The sequence below is a fragment of the Elaeis guineensis genome, chromosome 1 (assembly GCF_000442705.2).
Source record: "Elaeis guineensis isolate ETL-2024a chromosome 1, EG11, whole genome shotgun sequence".
Lineage (NCBI taxonomy): Eukaryota > Viridiplantae > Streptophyta > Magnoliopsida > Arecales > Arecaceae > Elaeis > Elaeis guineensis.
The window spans coordinates 1,723,160-1,739,490 of record NC_025993.2 but is presented as its reverse complement, the minus strand read 5'-3'; the positions used below and the strand labels follow the sequence as shown (position 1 = coordinate 1,739,490).

The following is a 16,331-nucleotide window of genomic DNA, read 5'->3' as shown; positions in this document are numbered from 1 at the left end:
GATAATGCTATAACATCCTATTGCTTGGTATAATATTTTATATCCATAATATTATTTTTCAATAATTGTTCATAGGATGTAAAAAAATGTCATATCATTATTATGACATTCTATTATTTTCTCTAACATTATTATGACATTCTGTTATTTTCTATAATATCTTATTGATTGTTATGATGTCATGTTATTATCTATGATATTCTGACAAAATTGAGCAAAATAGAGGGAAAAGATATTTTGGTTAAAAAAAATTGAAACAAAACTTAAGTTGTATTAAATACTTGTCTCATTATTAATTACGTTACATAGCCCAATCCAATGAAATGGTATATTTTTTCTCCATCGAAGATGATGGATAAAAAATTTCTTGATGGTAACAATCATACAATGCCCATTAAGAATGTAGTTACGATATCTACAACAGTTATATTAGCTCGGCTATATCGCACAGTTGGAATGATTGTCACCACATGCACAATATAAGAGTCATCACCTATCAATTATTGCACATTCCATTATTCCCAATAATAGACTCCAACCCCGTTCTATATATAAGAGCGATTCGAGGACCTTCAATCTCCAAGCATGTTTTTCTCTTCATTATCTCTCTAATAACCTTGCCTCCCTCTCAAACCTTTCATTGTTTTCCTAAAATCTGGATAACTTAAATATTGGAGGGTTCCCACGAACAAACTCAATCTCAACTTTATAGTTTGGATTTTAGCAACAACACATCTCAACAAATGGCAAGGATGGTCTTGGCCAAAACACACCATCAACTTTTCAAGGTAGAAAGGGAACAAGTGATATGTTTAATGATACAGAAAATAAATTCATTGATGTCAATATAATCGCCAGCTTCCTTGTATTTCTTATAGGTTAATTGGTTCAAGATAGGATTTTATGTAGTTCATGCAATGTGGTTTGAGAACCTTTATAAATCATTTACATCCACAAAATTACACCTGCAAACACACCCATTGTATGAGAGAACATTCAAGTTTGTTTATTATTTCATTCGATTTACAAATATGGTGACAAGTCGGCTGGTGTTGGGTTCATTGAATGATTACGTTCCTACTCAACTTTTTGTGTAAACATATAATAATTTTTCTTCAAAGGAAAATATACAATAAATATATCATAAAATGAGGGGAGTTTGCCAAATAAATTCTAAATCAAGCAAACTCATTAATGGAAATGCCCTTCACTTTTCAAAGAAATATTATCTGTATAATCATGCCTACATTTTTAGCAAATACCACAAGTAATAATATTAATTATTTATATTTTTTTGATTATCATTTTTCATTGTCGTAATCTCCCACCTCACACAATTCAAAATTTAAATGTGTTATCAGCACTCTTTTTAACCCAAGAAACCTTTGTCCTCTATTCATTATCATACTAGCTACTTCTTTGTATACATGCATTGCATGCGCCAAGTACATTTTTAATATAGAATCACATCGATGGTAATGCCCAGAACATCTCATGTCTTGCTTTTATATCTACTACTAATGAGGCTGGAAATGAATCGGATATCCATACTCGTTTGTTTAGTAAGTGCATATACAGCTATAGGTATTAACTGGATATTAAAATTTATATTCAAATGGATAAAAACACAAATTGGAAATTGAATTAAATGCAAATAAATTAAGTAGACGTTGTATTATAGTGATTTTAACGAGTCGTATATTTATGAGCTTATATGATGAAGGGGAAAAAGTTCGTAGCTTTTGCATTGGATGAATCGAATAAAACAGTGAGTTGGAGAAGGGAGTGCCTGTCACGCCCCGAACCCAATATCCGGGTCGGATACGTGATGGCCGTACACTCCTTAGAGCAAGCTTTAAAGAATATGCAAGGCCAAAATAAATCATTAGAACCTTAACATCCATAACAATTGATTTCAATAATAATTCATAAAATCTTGTATAGGTACAAATTAAATTTCTTCAATCCTCTGATCAGGTACTATGACACTCTATCTATCCATCTGCTTATCCGTAAATCCAAGCCATAGTCAATCATAAACGTCCTGTAACTTTGAGAAAAAAAGAAAGATGAAGAGGTGTGAGCTTTACAGTCCAGTAAGAATTTCCATATCACACTGATATAATAATATAATTTAAAAATAAAAATAAACAATAAAACATAAATTCGATGTTCAATATCCAGAATAATACAAATATCCATAAATTTTCTGTATTGTTAAAATAGATGCATCATCATATGTTAACATGTGAAACACTTTTATTCAACAATTATTTCATGTCTTATCTTTCATTTCTCCTTTTATAATCACATGATTTTTAACCTTTTCTTTCTGGCTCTGACTATCCAAGTCTATACCTCAGTCATCATCCAGATCGAATCCACTTAAAAAGCCTTTCAAGACTGTCCTAGGATAAGCTCCTGGCCGGCTGTCCCACGTACGGAAGCCCGTGAGAGGCTGTCCCAGACATAAGCTCCTGACGGACTGTCCCAGGCATGAGCTCTTGGCCGGCTGATCCACCTGTAAGCCAGTGGGGGCTGTCCCAGGCATAAGCTCCTAGCGGACTGTTCCACATGACAAGACTAATCCATACCATGTATCTCTTTCTTTTCATTTAATCATTATATATTGATTTCATCAAATCAATTCCGACTTGCATTATGATCAATTCAGATATGTCATATCCATATAATCATGCCATCAATCTCTGATACATATATATTGACATAACATCCTCATGCTCAAAATCAAATAACAGTATCTCAGGTATAATAAATTCATCGATCTCAAATCCGACGATGCAAAACCAACGATACAAGACCAACAGTAAATTAACATATATATAATAGTGATCATGTACAGGGACTCTTACCTTTACCGATGACTGATCCAAGCATCAAAAATTAATATTTTTCTTTGATTTATGAATTTCTTTAATAAAATATTTCACTCGATATCATATGCAGACAATCATCTCTTCATGGCCCTGATCAATATAAAAATCACACATAGAGAAATTACCGATAATCGATCTTAATAACACAAATCGAGGATCTCTCTTAGGATTAACCAAAATTAAGACTTATCTAAGTATCAGGATCCTCCGATCCATAAGACTTTTAGAGAGAAAAAATCCATGAAGAGAGAGAAAATTTTAGAGAGAAAAAGTAGAGAGAGAAAGTGGAGAGAGAAATCTTCGTATCCTTCAGATGAGGCAATCATGGTTGAGATCATCAGAGGTCCTATCAGGGTGACTCAATATGAATTAAATGTTATAAATTTCGAATAGGATCGGATTGGGATTAGATCTACCGCACGAATTTCGGAGCAATCTCAGATCATCTTATTTTCATTTCAAGTTTATTCTACGGTCTGTGATGAAATCAAAGAATGAAAAAGATTTTAGAGAGACAAAATCCATAAAAAGAGAAAAAGTCTAAAGAGAGAAAATAGAGAGAGAATCTAGAGAGAGAAATTGGAGAGAGAAGGTAGAGAGAGGAGAAAGAGAAAATTTTTTCTCTCTTCTTCTTCTTTTTATTTTATTTTTATTTTATTTGTCTCTTTCTCTTTTTTTTTTCTTTTTCTTTTTTTTTTTCTTTTTCTTTTCTTTTTCTTTTTCCTTTTTCTTTTCTTTTCTTTTCTTCTTCTTCCTTCTTCTTTTCTTTTCTTCCCGCGGCCTCCCTTGGCTGAAACAGGGGAAGACCGTGAGGTCCCCCCCTCGGTGGCTCGGGCTCTGGTGGCTTGGCCGGAGATCCGACAACAGGTGGAGGCGGCGGTGGAGCAAGGGACGGCCGGCGGCAAGGTTCGGCCGGCGAGAATCAAGAAGAGATCGAAAAACAGGGGATCGTTACTTTTCTTTTATTTTCCGACCGATCGCTGGTGGCCAAGTGCTCAAGGGAAGAGGGAGAGAGAGATGAGGGTCTGGTCTCGAGGATGAGACACCGCAACCGACAGTGCCGGTGGCCGGAAAAGGGAGAAAAAGGTCCCGACCGAACAGAGGTTTCACGTTGTTCATGGAATTTTTGATGATCCCGACGGCCGGCGAGGAGTTTAAAAACATGGGAAGAAAGAGAAGAGGGAGAGGAAGAAAATTTGGAGTCTTACCTGAGCTCCGGTGGCCTCTTCAACCTTCAATTTTTGATGAACATGAGAAGAGGCTGCCGCGGATTCCACGGAGAGAAGAGGAGGATTTAAGCTTGAAGATCGCCGGTGGAGGTTTGAGAGGGAGAGGGAAGGCTTATTCATGGAGGATCCTAGAGTTCTAAGAGGCCTAGAGTCCTTCTCCGATCGGGATTCATTGGAGAAGAAGACTCCCTTCGGGAGTCCTTCTTCCGTCCCTTTTTTTTTTTTTGAACTATGGGCTGATTCTGGGCTTTTGGGCTTGGTCCAGGGCCCAAATGGATCAGGGTATTACATTCTCTCCCCCTTCAAATAATTTCGTCCTCGAAATTAAGTTATGTTGTTCGAGATACCTATTTCAAAGTATACATTCTTCATGTCATTCTCAAGCTTACGATAATGTCATATATATTATTTATTTCTCATGATCTTGTTATAACAAAAATTATTTGAAATCTCAAACTCATCCCTTCTTATTGATTTTTCAATTTTTTTTTTGAAGAACTGTAACATTTTGGACTTATATTAATATACTACCATTATTTATCTAATACATTTCACTCGAAATTCATAATTATCTCAGACTACCCTTGATAGGAAAATAAATAAAGGTCAAACATTGGGCACTCTTCACAATCATCGATTTCTTTCTTCTCTTGACCTTCCAACAAATTTTATATGTAGACTCTCATCTTAAGAAAACCTCCATCTTCTATATCAGTTCGAGTGACAATATTAAATTTTAAAAATATGAGATCTATGTTAGGACTTTCTAAGTTTGAACTAATACCAGAACTATCAAGCTGTAACTTGAGATGTCTAAAATTCTTGACATTATCTACAATGAAACAACTTACTAACAAAAATTATCCGACTATGATCAGATTAAAATCATTCTTTATTTACAACTAATGTATTCCATATTATCTTCGAAATCAAAGAATTAATATTTCTAATCAATTTAAACCACCATGCTTTTGCTGCGTACTCTGATTTTAATTTATCAAATTATATAAGTCTATTAAAGATAAAAATATCCTTATATGTTAGATCAATCCAGGATAGATCCAACCTTCAAATTTCATATAAGACTTAGGCAAAATTTAATTTTCTTTATCTTTACCACTTTTGAGTATAGCATATAAAAGTTAAATCTTGATCCACTTCCTATGTTTGAACTCATTGCATAAGTTTCATCACTCTTCAAAAATCCGACATGTCTAGAATTAATTGGAGTTAACCTTAGATTTATCTTACAATCATTTAGATGATTTCTAAATCAATCTTTCTTTTTAAAAGAATTAATTCTAACTTGACAAACTAGAAAAACTCAAGCCAACATCCTTAAATAGAATCAACTTGATTATTTCTTATAGAGCTCCCTTCATTACAATCCTTAATATTAATCAATAAATCCATACAAAAATCTTATCCCTTGTATAAGTTATTCAAAATTTAACACTAGCAAGATGTCTTAGTTCAATTTAAAAAAATAATAATCCAAACTTTGACTTGAATAATTAATACACTTCACCATCTTCAACAATCACAAGAAAAATTAAAAAAAAATCTAATCCAAAGATAATAATACGAATTATTAAAGATTTCATCATAACCTGTATATCATACTCTGACAAAATAAATTTTCTTCTTTAATTTAACAACAATATCAAAATACTTTTGATCCACTTAGAAAAGTAAGTTTTTTTTTTTTAACTTGAAATTCAATGTAACTTGAAGATCAAGGAATCATATTCAGAATATGATATTTTGAGTAACCAAAGATTTCACCAAGATGTGTATCTCATATTCTCATAATAAAATTTAAATATATATATATATATATATTTAATCTAAGATTGAGTTTCATATATAATCCTCTTATAGGTTCAGTGTTTAAAAAAATATTTCTCTCTCATATGATGTAATTTCTTCTTAGACCAAATCCTAATTAACTTTCTTTGATAAGTCCAAAATTCATAATGTTCAGACAATTATCATTGAAATTAAAAAAAAAATCATGATCTTCAATCATATAAGTTTTACATTTTAAAATCTCTAGTATACTCAACATAACTTATCAATACCTCCCACTTCATTCTAAGATCAACTCTTTCATACTTAGGTCAATTTTACTAATTGAAATCTAAGATATAACTCATCAATTTTATTATAGACATCATATACCACTTATACATAAAGTTTCATTATAGTATTTATTGATTCAAATTCCAAATATTGATTTCTTTCTTTTATGTCAATCATGTTCCTTATGATCATAACCTAGGTTTAAATATCACTAAAGTCATAATTTCAAATAATTATAATCTTAAGCTTAAATACCACTTAAATTATATTTTCTAATGATCATAACCTGAACTATAATATCATTCTATTACATCCTTAATGATTATAACCTTAAACTCTGATATTATCTATCATACTCTATCGATTATAATCTCAAGTTTTGATATCATTTATATGACAATCCCTAGTGACCTTAAACTTCGGCGCTAGTACTGTTCTGTCATATCCTAATCACTTGTATCATTGTCTCCAAATGAACGTAACTTAAGTTCTAAGCTCAGATGCCACTCTGTCACATCCTACTGATCTTACATAAAGTTTTGATATCACTTCATAATCTTAGTGATCTTAAACCTAAGCTCTGATATTATTCCATCATATCCTATCACGTATATCATAATCCCTAATGATCATATCCTAAGCTCTGATACCATTCTGTCACGTTCCGAACCCAACACCCAGGTCGGATACGTGATGGCCGCACACTCCTTAGAGCAAGCTCTAAAGAATATGCAAGGCCAAAATAAATCATTACAACCTTAACATCCATAACAATTGATTTCAATAATAATTCATAAAATCTTGTATAGGTACAAATTAAATTTCTTCAATCCTCTGATCAGGTACTATGATACTCTATCTATCCATCTGCTTATCCGTAAATTCAAGCCATAGTCAATCATAAACGTCCTGTAACTCTGAGAAGAAAAGAAAAATGAAGAGGTGTGAGCTTTACAGCCCAGTAAGAATTCCCATATCACACTGATATAATAATATAATCTAAAAATAAAGATAAACAATAAAACATAAATCTGATGTTCAATGTCCAGAATAATGCAAACATCCATAAATTTTCTGTATTGTTAAAATAGATGCATCATCATATGTTAACATGTGAAATACTTTTATTCAATAATTATTTCATGTCTTATCTTTCATTTCTCCTTTTATAATCACATGATTTTTAACATTTTCTTTCTGGCTCTGGACTATCCAAGTCTATACCTCAGTCATCATCCAGATCGAATCCACTTAAAAAGCCTTTCAAGACTGTCTCAGGATAAGCTCCTGACCGGCTGTCCCACGTACGGAAGTCTGTGAGAGGCTGTCCCAGGCATAAGCTCCTGGCGGGCTGTCCCAGGCATGAGCTTCTGGCCGGCTGATCCATCTCTAAGCCAGTGGGGGCTGTCCCAGGCATAAGCTCCTGACGGGCTGTTCCACATGACAAGACTAGTCCATACCATATATCTCTTTCTTTTCATTTAATCATTATGTATTGATTTCATCAAATCAATTCCGACTTGCATTATGATCAATTCAGATATGTCATATCCATATAATCATGCCATCAATCTCTGATACATATATATTGACATAACATCCTCATGCTCAAAATCAAATAACAGTATCTCAGGTATAATAAATTCATCGATCTCAAATCCGACGATACAAAACCAACGATGCAAGCCCAACAGTAAATTAGCATATATATAATAGTGATCATGTACAGGGACTCTTACCTTTACCGATGACTGATCCAAGCACCAAAAATCAATGTTCTTCTTTAATTTATGAATTTTTTTAATAAAATATTCCACTCGATATCATATGCAGACAATCATCTCTTCATGACCCTGATCAATATAAAAATCACATATAGAGAAATTACCGATAATCGATCTTAATAACACAAATCAAGGATCTCTCTTAGGATTAACCAAAATTAGGACTTATCTAAGTATCAGGATCCTCCACTAATCCATAAAACTTTTAGAGAGAGAAAATTCATGAAGAGAGAGAAAATTTTAGATAGAGAAAGTAGAAGAGAAAGTGAAGAGAGAAATCTTCATATCCTTCAGATGAGGCAATCATGGTCGAGATCATCAGAGATCCTATCAGGGTGACTCAATATGAATTAAATGTTATAAATTTCGAATAGGATCGGATTGGGATTAGATCTACCGTACGAATTTCGAAGCAATCTCAGATCATCTTATTTTCATTTCAAGTTTATTCTACGGTCTGTGATGAAATCAAAAAATGAAAAAGATTCTAGAGAGATAAAATTCATAAAAAGAGAAAAAGTCTAGAGAGAGAAAATAGAGAGAGAATCTAGAGAGAGAAGGTAGAGAGAGGAGAGAGAGAAAAATTTTTCTCTCTTCTTCTTCTTTTTATTTTATTTTATTTTTATTTTTCTCTTTCTCTTTTTCTTTTCTTTTTTTTTCTTTTTCTTTTTTTCTTTTTCCTTTTTCTTTTCTTTTTCTTTTTCTTTTTTCTTTTCTTTTCTTTTCTTCTTATTCTTCTTCCTTCTTCTTTTCTTTTCTTCCCGCGGCCTCCCTTGGCTGAAACAGGGGAAGACCGTGAGGTCCCCCCGGTGGCTCGGGCTCCGACGGCTTGGCCGGAGATCCGGCAACAGATGGAGGCGGCGGTGGAGCAAGGGACGGCCGGCGGCAAGATTCGACCGGCGAGAATCAAGAAGAGATCGGAAAACAGGAGATCGTTACTTTTCTTTTGTTTTCCGATCATTGGCCGGTCGTCGGTGGCCAAGCGCTCAAGAGAAGAGGGAGAGAGAGATGAGGGTCCGGTCTCGAGGATGAGACGCCACAACCGGCGGCGTCGATGGCCGGAAAAGGAAGAAAAAGGTCCCGGTCGAACAGGGGTTTCACGTTGTTCATGGAATTTTCGATGATCCCGACGGCGGGCGAGGAGTTTAAAAACATGGGAAGAAAGAGAAGAGGGAGAGGAAGAAAATTTGGAGCCTTACCTGAGCTCCGGTGGCCTCTTCAACCTTCAATTTTTGATGAACACCAGAAGAGGCTGCCGCGGGTTACACGGAGAGAAGAGGAGGATTTAAGCTTGAAGATTGCCGGTGGAGATTTGAGAGGGAGAGGGAAGGCTTATTCATGGAGGTCCTAGAGTTCTAAGAGGCCTAGAGTCCTTCTCCGATTGGGATTCATCGGAGAGAAGACCCTTTTTTTTTTTTTTTTTTTTTTTTTTTTTTGGAACTATGGGCTGATTCTGGGCTTTTGGGCTTGGTCCAGGGCCCAAATGGACCGGGGTATTACAGTGCCCTTCTTCGGTAGAGGAAAGTTGGAGCAGGAGGAGCCTCTGAAGTTCCCCAAGTGGAATGCCAGCGATGTGCTTCTCCATGTGAAGAACAACTAGCTCGAGTTCTCTCGTCCCTCGACCCCTGCAGAATTTGCATCCAGGTTTCTGACATTTTCTTCTCTCTCTAATGTTAATATGGATTGGTGTGAGTTCAAGGATTTGGGGTTCTTTGTTTTTTTGAACCTTCTAATGCATATAATGCGTGTCCTCTACCTTCGAAAAGCCTATATTTTATCATCAAACTTATTTTGTGGCCATCTTCATACACTGCGGAAGCCAAGTTGTCCCAAAAATTTGGATATTAATGATTAATGTGGAGGATTTGGAAAGACAAGGATCATAGTTGACAAATACGAATATTAGCATGTTACTGCCATTCCTCTTAGTTAATTTGTATGGCATTTACTTGATTTTTATTTTTGCTGGTGATTCGTACATGGAGAGTGTGTGCAAACCATGAAAGGTTTGCCCTGCTTTGGTGCCTCAGCGTCCAAGTAATTATTCATGATATGGATCATATATTTGGATGAAAAGATTGATGGAAGTCCATTCCTCCAAAAAATAGCCAAATGGAACCACCATCCGAGCAGGTTATCAGTTAGAGTGGCAGTCATGAATGAGGTGTTTAAGTCATTGTAAAATTTGAGGTGCTAGGCAGTTTGTAAAAATACTATAGAGTGAAGCTCATGTCATGAAAATTTTGGTTTTCAATCGTTGTGACCAAGGAAATGAGAGATGTACGTCAACTAATTACCAAGTGGAATGGTAAAAGCTTTTGGAGAACTGTGATGATTTTTGTTTTGGTAAAAAGGTGGTGAATACAACTGGCCTTGTCCTTAATTTTTAGTGCAACAATAAATGGAAACTTGTGAAGGTTATAATTCCACGAGCTCAACAATTTATCATGAGACCAACCCAATATGGTTGTTGTTGGGCTGGATCTTCTGGCTTGGGGGGAGATTGCATTTGTTCCACTGAGGATGATCCATTTTTAGATAATCATGGATAAATATTTAAATACTAGAATTATTGCATAAGTATATACCTTGGGACCAACATTTGTGCAAGCTGCAAAATTTATGAGGTTGTATGAGTAAAATCAGATAGTTTTTCCCTCCTTAAAGAGGTCCCCAACAGAGAGAGTTTAACACCCATTATGAAGGATGATGTGGGTCTGCTGAATGAAGGCTGATGCCATCAAAGCTGAGCCAGAGCGTCTTTGGATGGTTTTGAGCACCAGGATAACCACATATTAGAACTGGGGATCACCTTGGTGGAGATCTAATATTGGGTAGATGAATGTCATGAATTATGCTTATGTTTCAGAGTGAACAGGATAGTACTTGGATGGTTACATCTCTTTCCAGTAACATGATCATACTTTGATAGTTACATCTCATTCAAGTAAAAAGAAACCAGAGTCAAGTTTTGCATTCAGAGCCAGGACAACAAAAAAATGAGTTCAATTTTTGAATTGAAAAATAAGAGAGCATTTGAGAATTCTGGAGGCATCTGCCATGTTTTTCCTTTCCACTCGATATTGTACATTTCCTCTGAAAAACAAATAAATGTGAAGAATTGCATTTACTCATCAGTCTCTAGGCCCGGTACGTACTCCAAACTGACGTCAAAAATCACAGGGCTGTTCGGGGCTACTCGTGGCCTTCCTGGAGCTGAATTAAGACCTTTAGGGAATGCTAACTGTTGAGATTAGAGCACAAGAGTATCACAGAATTAGATTTAGATGCCTTCGAAGGACCAATGTCCTATACATCAGAATTCGGAGTGATTTTTCCTAAGAAAATAAAGTGCTTTACTAGATAGCATTCTGACTCAAATTTGCTAATTACAAGAGTAATATATTTGCTACAACTAAAAAAAAGCAATTTTATTTTATTATTTTCTTCTTCCTTTTGCACACAATATCTGATCCTTGATTCAAATCATTCTGGTCAGAATACTTACAGAGCCAGGTATGTATAGCCGGCGCTTTCCTCCAACTTTCATGCTCAATATCCCTTCATCGAGTCCTTTGATCACCTATTATCGCCAGAGAGACAATTGATAACAGGGTCAATGTCCCATCATCAAGTCCGATGATCACTTTCTTCAGACAAATGAGACAATTAATAGGAGGATCGTTCGAAAGCTAAATACATCACAGAGAGGTGGACCATATATAAATATATATGAAGATGATATAAGTAATATAACAGATTGCAAGGTGACATTTTCCCTCAAGGAATTGTTATTTACAACTTAAGTGAGCTGAGAAAGACATGTTTATGGCAGGATTGTTCCAGTTACAAAGATTCAGGCTTCCTTGAATTTGGGTGCATAATTTATAGTTTTGTAATATGGAACAAGCAATGAGGTTTCACTTGAACAAATCAAGTTCAACAAGAGGCGGAGTTAATATTCCTTGCCCACAGCATATATGATAGTTTTGCCAATTTAATTGCTATGCGGTGCCATGATTTGGAGCAATGATATCATCTTAAAATAGTTTTAGTGACTTCTTCTGATGACCCAAAAGCCCATTATTAATCAGAAAAACAAGCATTAGTTAATAAGGATGAAAAAGAAGAGAACTGATGTAAATATTATCTGCAAAAGAAATTTCAGGCAATCAGCTTGGAAAGCCCAACATATCAACAAACAGGGATTTCACAGTATATAGGCTTGAAATAACATCATTAGAAGAAAAATGATACACTAAAAGTTGCCAAACATGGAGGTCAAATTTTTAGAAGACATGCAATGGTAGATTACCTGACCGGAACCGATGCGGAAAATATATGGTTGGCCTTTCTCCAGGGAGCTGGAAGACAATATAATATACATTTAGAAATGGATTAAATGACAGCATAAACAGACAACATATTAACTGTTTATGCATTTTCTCAGAAAAAATATAACTACTTCAGCATTTCTAAGATGGGAGTTGTATCATCCATACCTTATCTTTTTATTTGAGGAAAGTTCATTCATACCTTATCAAATTAGTCAGCAGAATATATGGATTTAGTTGAGTTAAATACAGCATGAATCAATTTTTAAGAAGGTGTTTACAAGACAAAATGTGCAGGTGCCTCTCTTTCAAAAATGATAAAAAAACACAACTAATATGTCATTGCATTCCTAAACCACTATCAAGCTTACAGGTTCAGGCTTATCACCTATCGAATATTTGTCCAGACTGTACCATGGCAACATAGTTTGCAGCAACCTATAAGATAAAGACGGGATTGGGAATGGTTAGAATTTGCGAAAAAATCTAAAGGAAAACTCTGAAAACAGGACAAGATACTTGCAAAAAATTAGGAAAACACTGCCAGCCAGTTTTTTTGGTGATTTATTGTTCATTTCTCACATGTGCTCTGCATGCCTACATGGTTTCCAATTTCCTGTGTTAATAACATTCTTGTGGAGATTGTTTCACATATCAGTTCTTAATCCATTTCCAAAAGATTAAGTATAAATATCTAGAAATAAGGCAGATTTTTACAAAGAATTTTAACAGAGCCACAATTAGTTCTCATTTCACAAGTGAGCATTCAGATGCAAAAATTTGCAAAAAGAACCATGTCTCAATTGTTTGAGGCATAAAAAGAACTACCTGAAAACCAACAGGTGGACTTGGACCTTTGCCAATTTCAATATCCTTGTACTGCAAGCCAGATTCTGTAGTTACCATAGGTACCTGAATGGAGAAAAGAAAAGAATGTATGATCATCACCTATATTTAAATGTTCTGAAGAAAAAAGTCTATGCGATATATTTGAGGTTTAATGCTTAAACTTCAGAAGTGATATCTAAATTTAAGACCAAAACAATAATGTAATTTTAAAATATTACATGGCTATTTTAGAAAAAAAAAAAAAAATTCACCTACATTGCCAGATCATAGAAATAAAGGATATATAAGCTGAAGCTAAACACTGACATCCACTGTCATCCATAGAACATCAGTTATTATTTCCTCCAAATGATTTCACTAAACAAGAGACTAATAAGCCATATCAATCCTGTGGGTACAGTTTGGGGATGCAATACAGTTATAATCAAACAAAGGGAAACTAGCATAGCCATCTCGCCTATACCAAGTATTTGAGTCGGTGTTGCGGGTCTTGATTTGCAAAGCATGTATATTTAACGCCACCAACAATGCAGTTTCAAGCTTTTCCATATCTCTCTTGTAGATCTCTACCCTTGCTAGTCCTTCAGTGCAAATGAAAGTTCCCCTCTTACTAGAGCCTCCTTAGAATTCATTTTACATTCCCATATATCATCCTAATCGATCCTCCATCACTTTCTATTAACTCGACCTACTCCTCTAATATACTTATGGTTTATCGTATCAATTCTCCATCCTAATCGATTCTCCAGCTTTTCCATTTTCACTGGATGAAAACAGTGGAGGATTATGTTAGGCTGACAGCCAGTTGCGAAAAACAAGTGAAAACTGTAAAATGGAATGAAAGAAACTCGAGCAAGCAAAAAATTGTATGTATTATAACTACATGCATTCTATTTATGAAATGATGACCATGCAAAGCATGCAAAAATATTGCAACTTATGTCAATCAAAAAAGTCCTCGTTCATTTCAAGTCATAAAAGAAATTTTATTTTTTAAAAAAATCTATAACTGATTTGACAATGAATGGCGACTCTAAGAGCCAATAGCAGAACTATTTGACAATGAATGGCAACTTTAAGAGCCAATACCTTCTGCTCAAGTAGATATTTAACATAATGCCCTTTTGCTCTATTGTCACCATAAATCAGGGACAATTTAAAAGTCAAACATGACCAATCTCACTAGAGGCCTCTTATGATGGACTTTCACTGTAGATAGTTGCCTGAGAACATATTAAAGATCTCAAATTTTTGAGGAAAATTAAGGGTCTCAGTATATCCTAAATAAGTAAGCAAATGCCCAAAGGAACAAGCTTTAACTGCAGATGGAAAGTAATAGCAGGTTCAGACTACCACAAAATAGAAGTAAATTCATAAACCAGAAATCCTTATTGCACCTACATGAGGTTAAAAATATTACAATATAGAGAATTTTGTGAAATGCAATTACTTATCAAGAAATATGTGTAAAAAGGTGTGTGCAAGGATATATATCAATTGTGGTAATGATAGATGCCCAGGGAAATGCAATCTCACCATACATTTTCAAGCTCCTTTTCACAAACATCATCACATAATCTTGGCTTTTGCTCTGGAGGCAAGGCAGCTCCATTGGCTTTGGCAATAGCTAAACCGAAGGCAGACATCACCAAAACCAATCCAAATGCACTCCTCCGACTCGTTAGTTTGGCATCCTCTCCATAATTTCTCATCTTGACAGCTTTATATCCAGGCTCTGAAGCCGAGCAGCAGACTTCAAAACTTAGGAACTTGTGTGTGGATATCATATAATGACTGCACCATGGTCTCTTGGGAAAGCTTGGAGCTATGCACACATACAGCTTAATTAGAGAAGAAAGTTGCCCAAGGATAAAACAATGACACACGAATCTTTTCAAGAAAAACAAACAAAACACTCATCTAAGTAGTGACGAATGAAACATTATGCTACTTTAAGAATTACTGCGTGGATTAATAGTGCAGAAATCTTTAAATTTCTCCTTCCCTTTTTTATTCTCCTCTCTAGGCATTTTTTTCAGAAGTGATTAAGAATTATTTCAAGATAATGATGTTCGTATTTAATAAAAACATAAGCATTTTTATTCTCATCTCTATTTTTTTTCCCCACAAAATCTCTGCCTTCATCTGCAAGAAAAAAGTAACCTATGATAATTAACGTGTTAATGCATAATGGTTATGGTAGCAAACAGAAAACAAGGTGGAATAAAAAGAAACAAAAGAAACCATGACCAACAAGTCATTATTTTGCAAAACAAAATACTAAGAAATCCCATTATTTTTTAACAAAAAAACAGCTGCGCTTATTAAAAAAAAAAAAACAGAATTTTTAAGAAACTAAAATATATTTTTCAATGAAAAAGAGTTAAAAGAAACACTTAACATAGTGGCCCTCCGTAAAATTAATGTAACATTATAAGATGCATTTCAAATTTCTGACACAATCTTCTCAAGGATGAACATCTGCAATATACAATAAGTCCGACTTCCTAAAATCAGGAAGAGAATGGATTTGATTTAACAAACCCACCAAACAGAGTGAATTGATTCTTCTTCGTTCCAGAAAATTATGTTCCTAGAGAACTTTTTCTTCAATGCTAACATGCTCCCATATGTACGAGATACCGGTAGGGGAAAATTACCGGAATTAGAGTGACTCGACGGCAACTGTATAACGCTATAAAATAAGAAAATATAACAAAGATAAACAAATGCTCCACATCCACAGAAAGAGAGAGAGAGAGAGAGAGAGATAAGGGGTCACCTGAGGGGAGAAGAAGGGCCGAGGAAGAAGCCATGGCTGCGATGGACAAGGACTGGATAGAGCAGCGTTCATCTATCCGTGAAGAGTCGACGGTAGGGAGGACGCGGTCTGAGCCACTCGTTACAAGAGAGAACAAATGAGAACCTTTTGGCACCCACCTGCGAGCGAAGTTTACCACGTGCCGTAGACACAGCCAATAGAAAAAAATTCATATCATCATTTTAAACTAAAAAAAAATCCTGCAACCATCACAATATACTGCAGCTTAATCATCTATATCTATCTAAAAATTTCTCTAGCTGCAGCATAATTGATAGAATCAGTTCGCCAATTCAGAGTTTCTAGCTGAAAAAACCAAAGTCCGAGCACCGATC

The 16,331-nt window shown here is 35.0% G+C and overlaps 1 protein-coding gene across 2 annotated transcripts; it reads right to left on the bottom strand.

Moving 5' to 3' along the window:
- Positions 1-10,992: 10,992 nt before the first annotated feature.
- On the bottom strand, positions 10,993-16,113 carry LOC105035280 (peptidyl-prolyl cis-trans isomerase FKBP16-3, chloroplastic). 2 transcript variants are annotated; one of them, XM_010910796.3, is made up of 7 exons: positions 15,958-16,113; positions 14,717-15,000; positions 13,155-13,238; positions 12,715-12,764; positions 12,308-12,356; positions 11,501-11,575; positions 10,993-11,236 (listed from the first exon to the last, which is right to left on the bottom strand). In XM_010910796.3, the coding sequence occupies exons 1-7, from the start codon at positions 15,989-15,991 to the stop codon at positions 11,120-11,122; spliced, it is 693 nt and encodes a 230-aa protein (XP_010909098.1). In that variant the 5' UTR covers positions 15,992-16,113; the 3' UTR covers positions 10,993-11,119. The 2 variants fall into 2 exon arrangements, with proteins under 2 accessions (XP_010909098.1, XP_073107872.1); XM_073251771.1 differs by lacking the exon at positions 15,958-16,113 and adding an exon at positions 15,724-15,850.
- Between the last annotated feature and the right edge of the window lie 218 nt (positions 16,114-16,331).

Coding starts and splice junctions, on each gene's coding strand:
- LOC105035280 (XM_010910796.3), bottom strand. CDS start 15,991: ATGGCTTCTTCCTCGGCCCTTCTTCTCCCCTCAG. Junction 12,765..13,154: donor GTCCACCTGTTGGTTTTCAG/GTAGTTCTTTTT, acceptor TTTATCTTATAG/GTTGCTGCAAACTATGTTGC. Junction 11,237..11,500: donor GGCTATACATACCTGGCTCT/GTAAGTATTCTG, acceptor TAATCTCAACAG/TTAGCATTCCCTAAAGGTCT.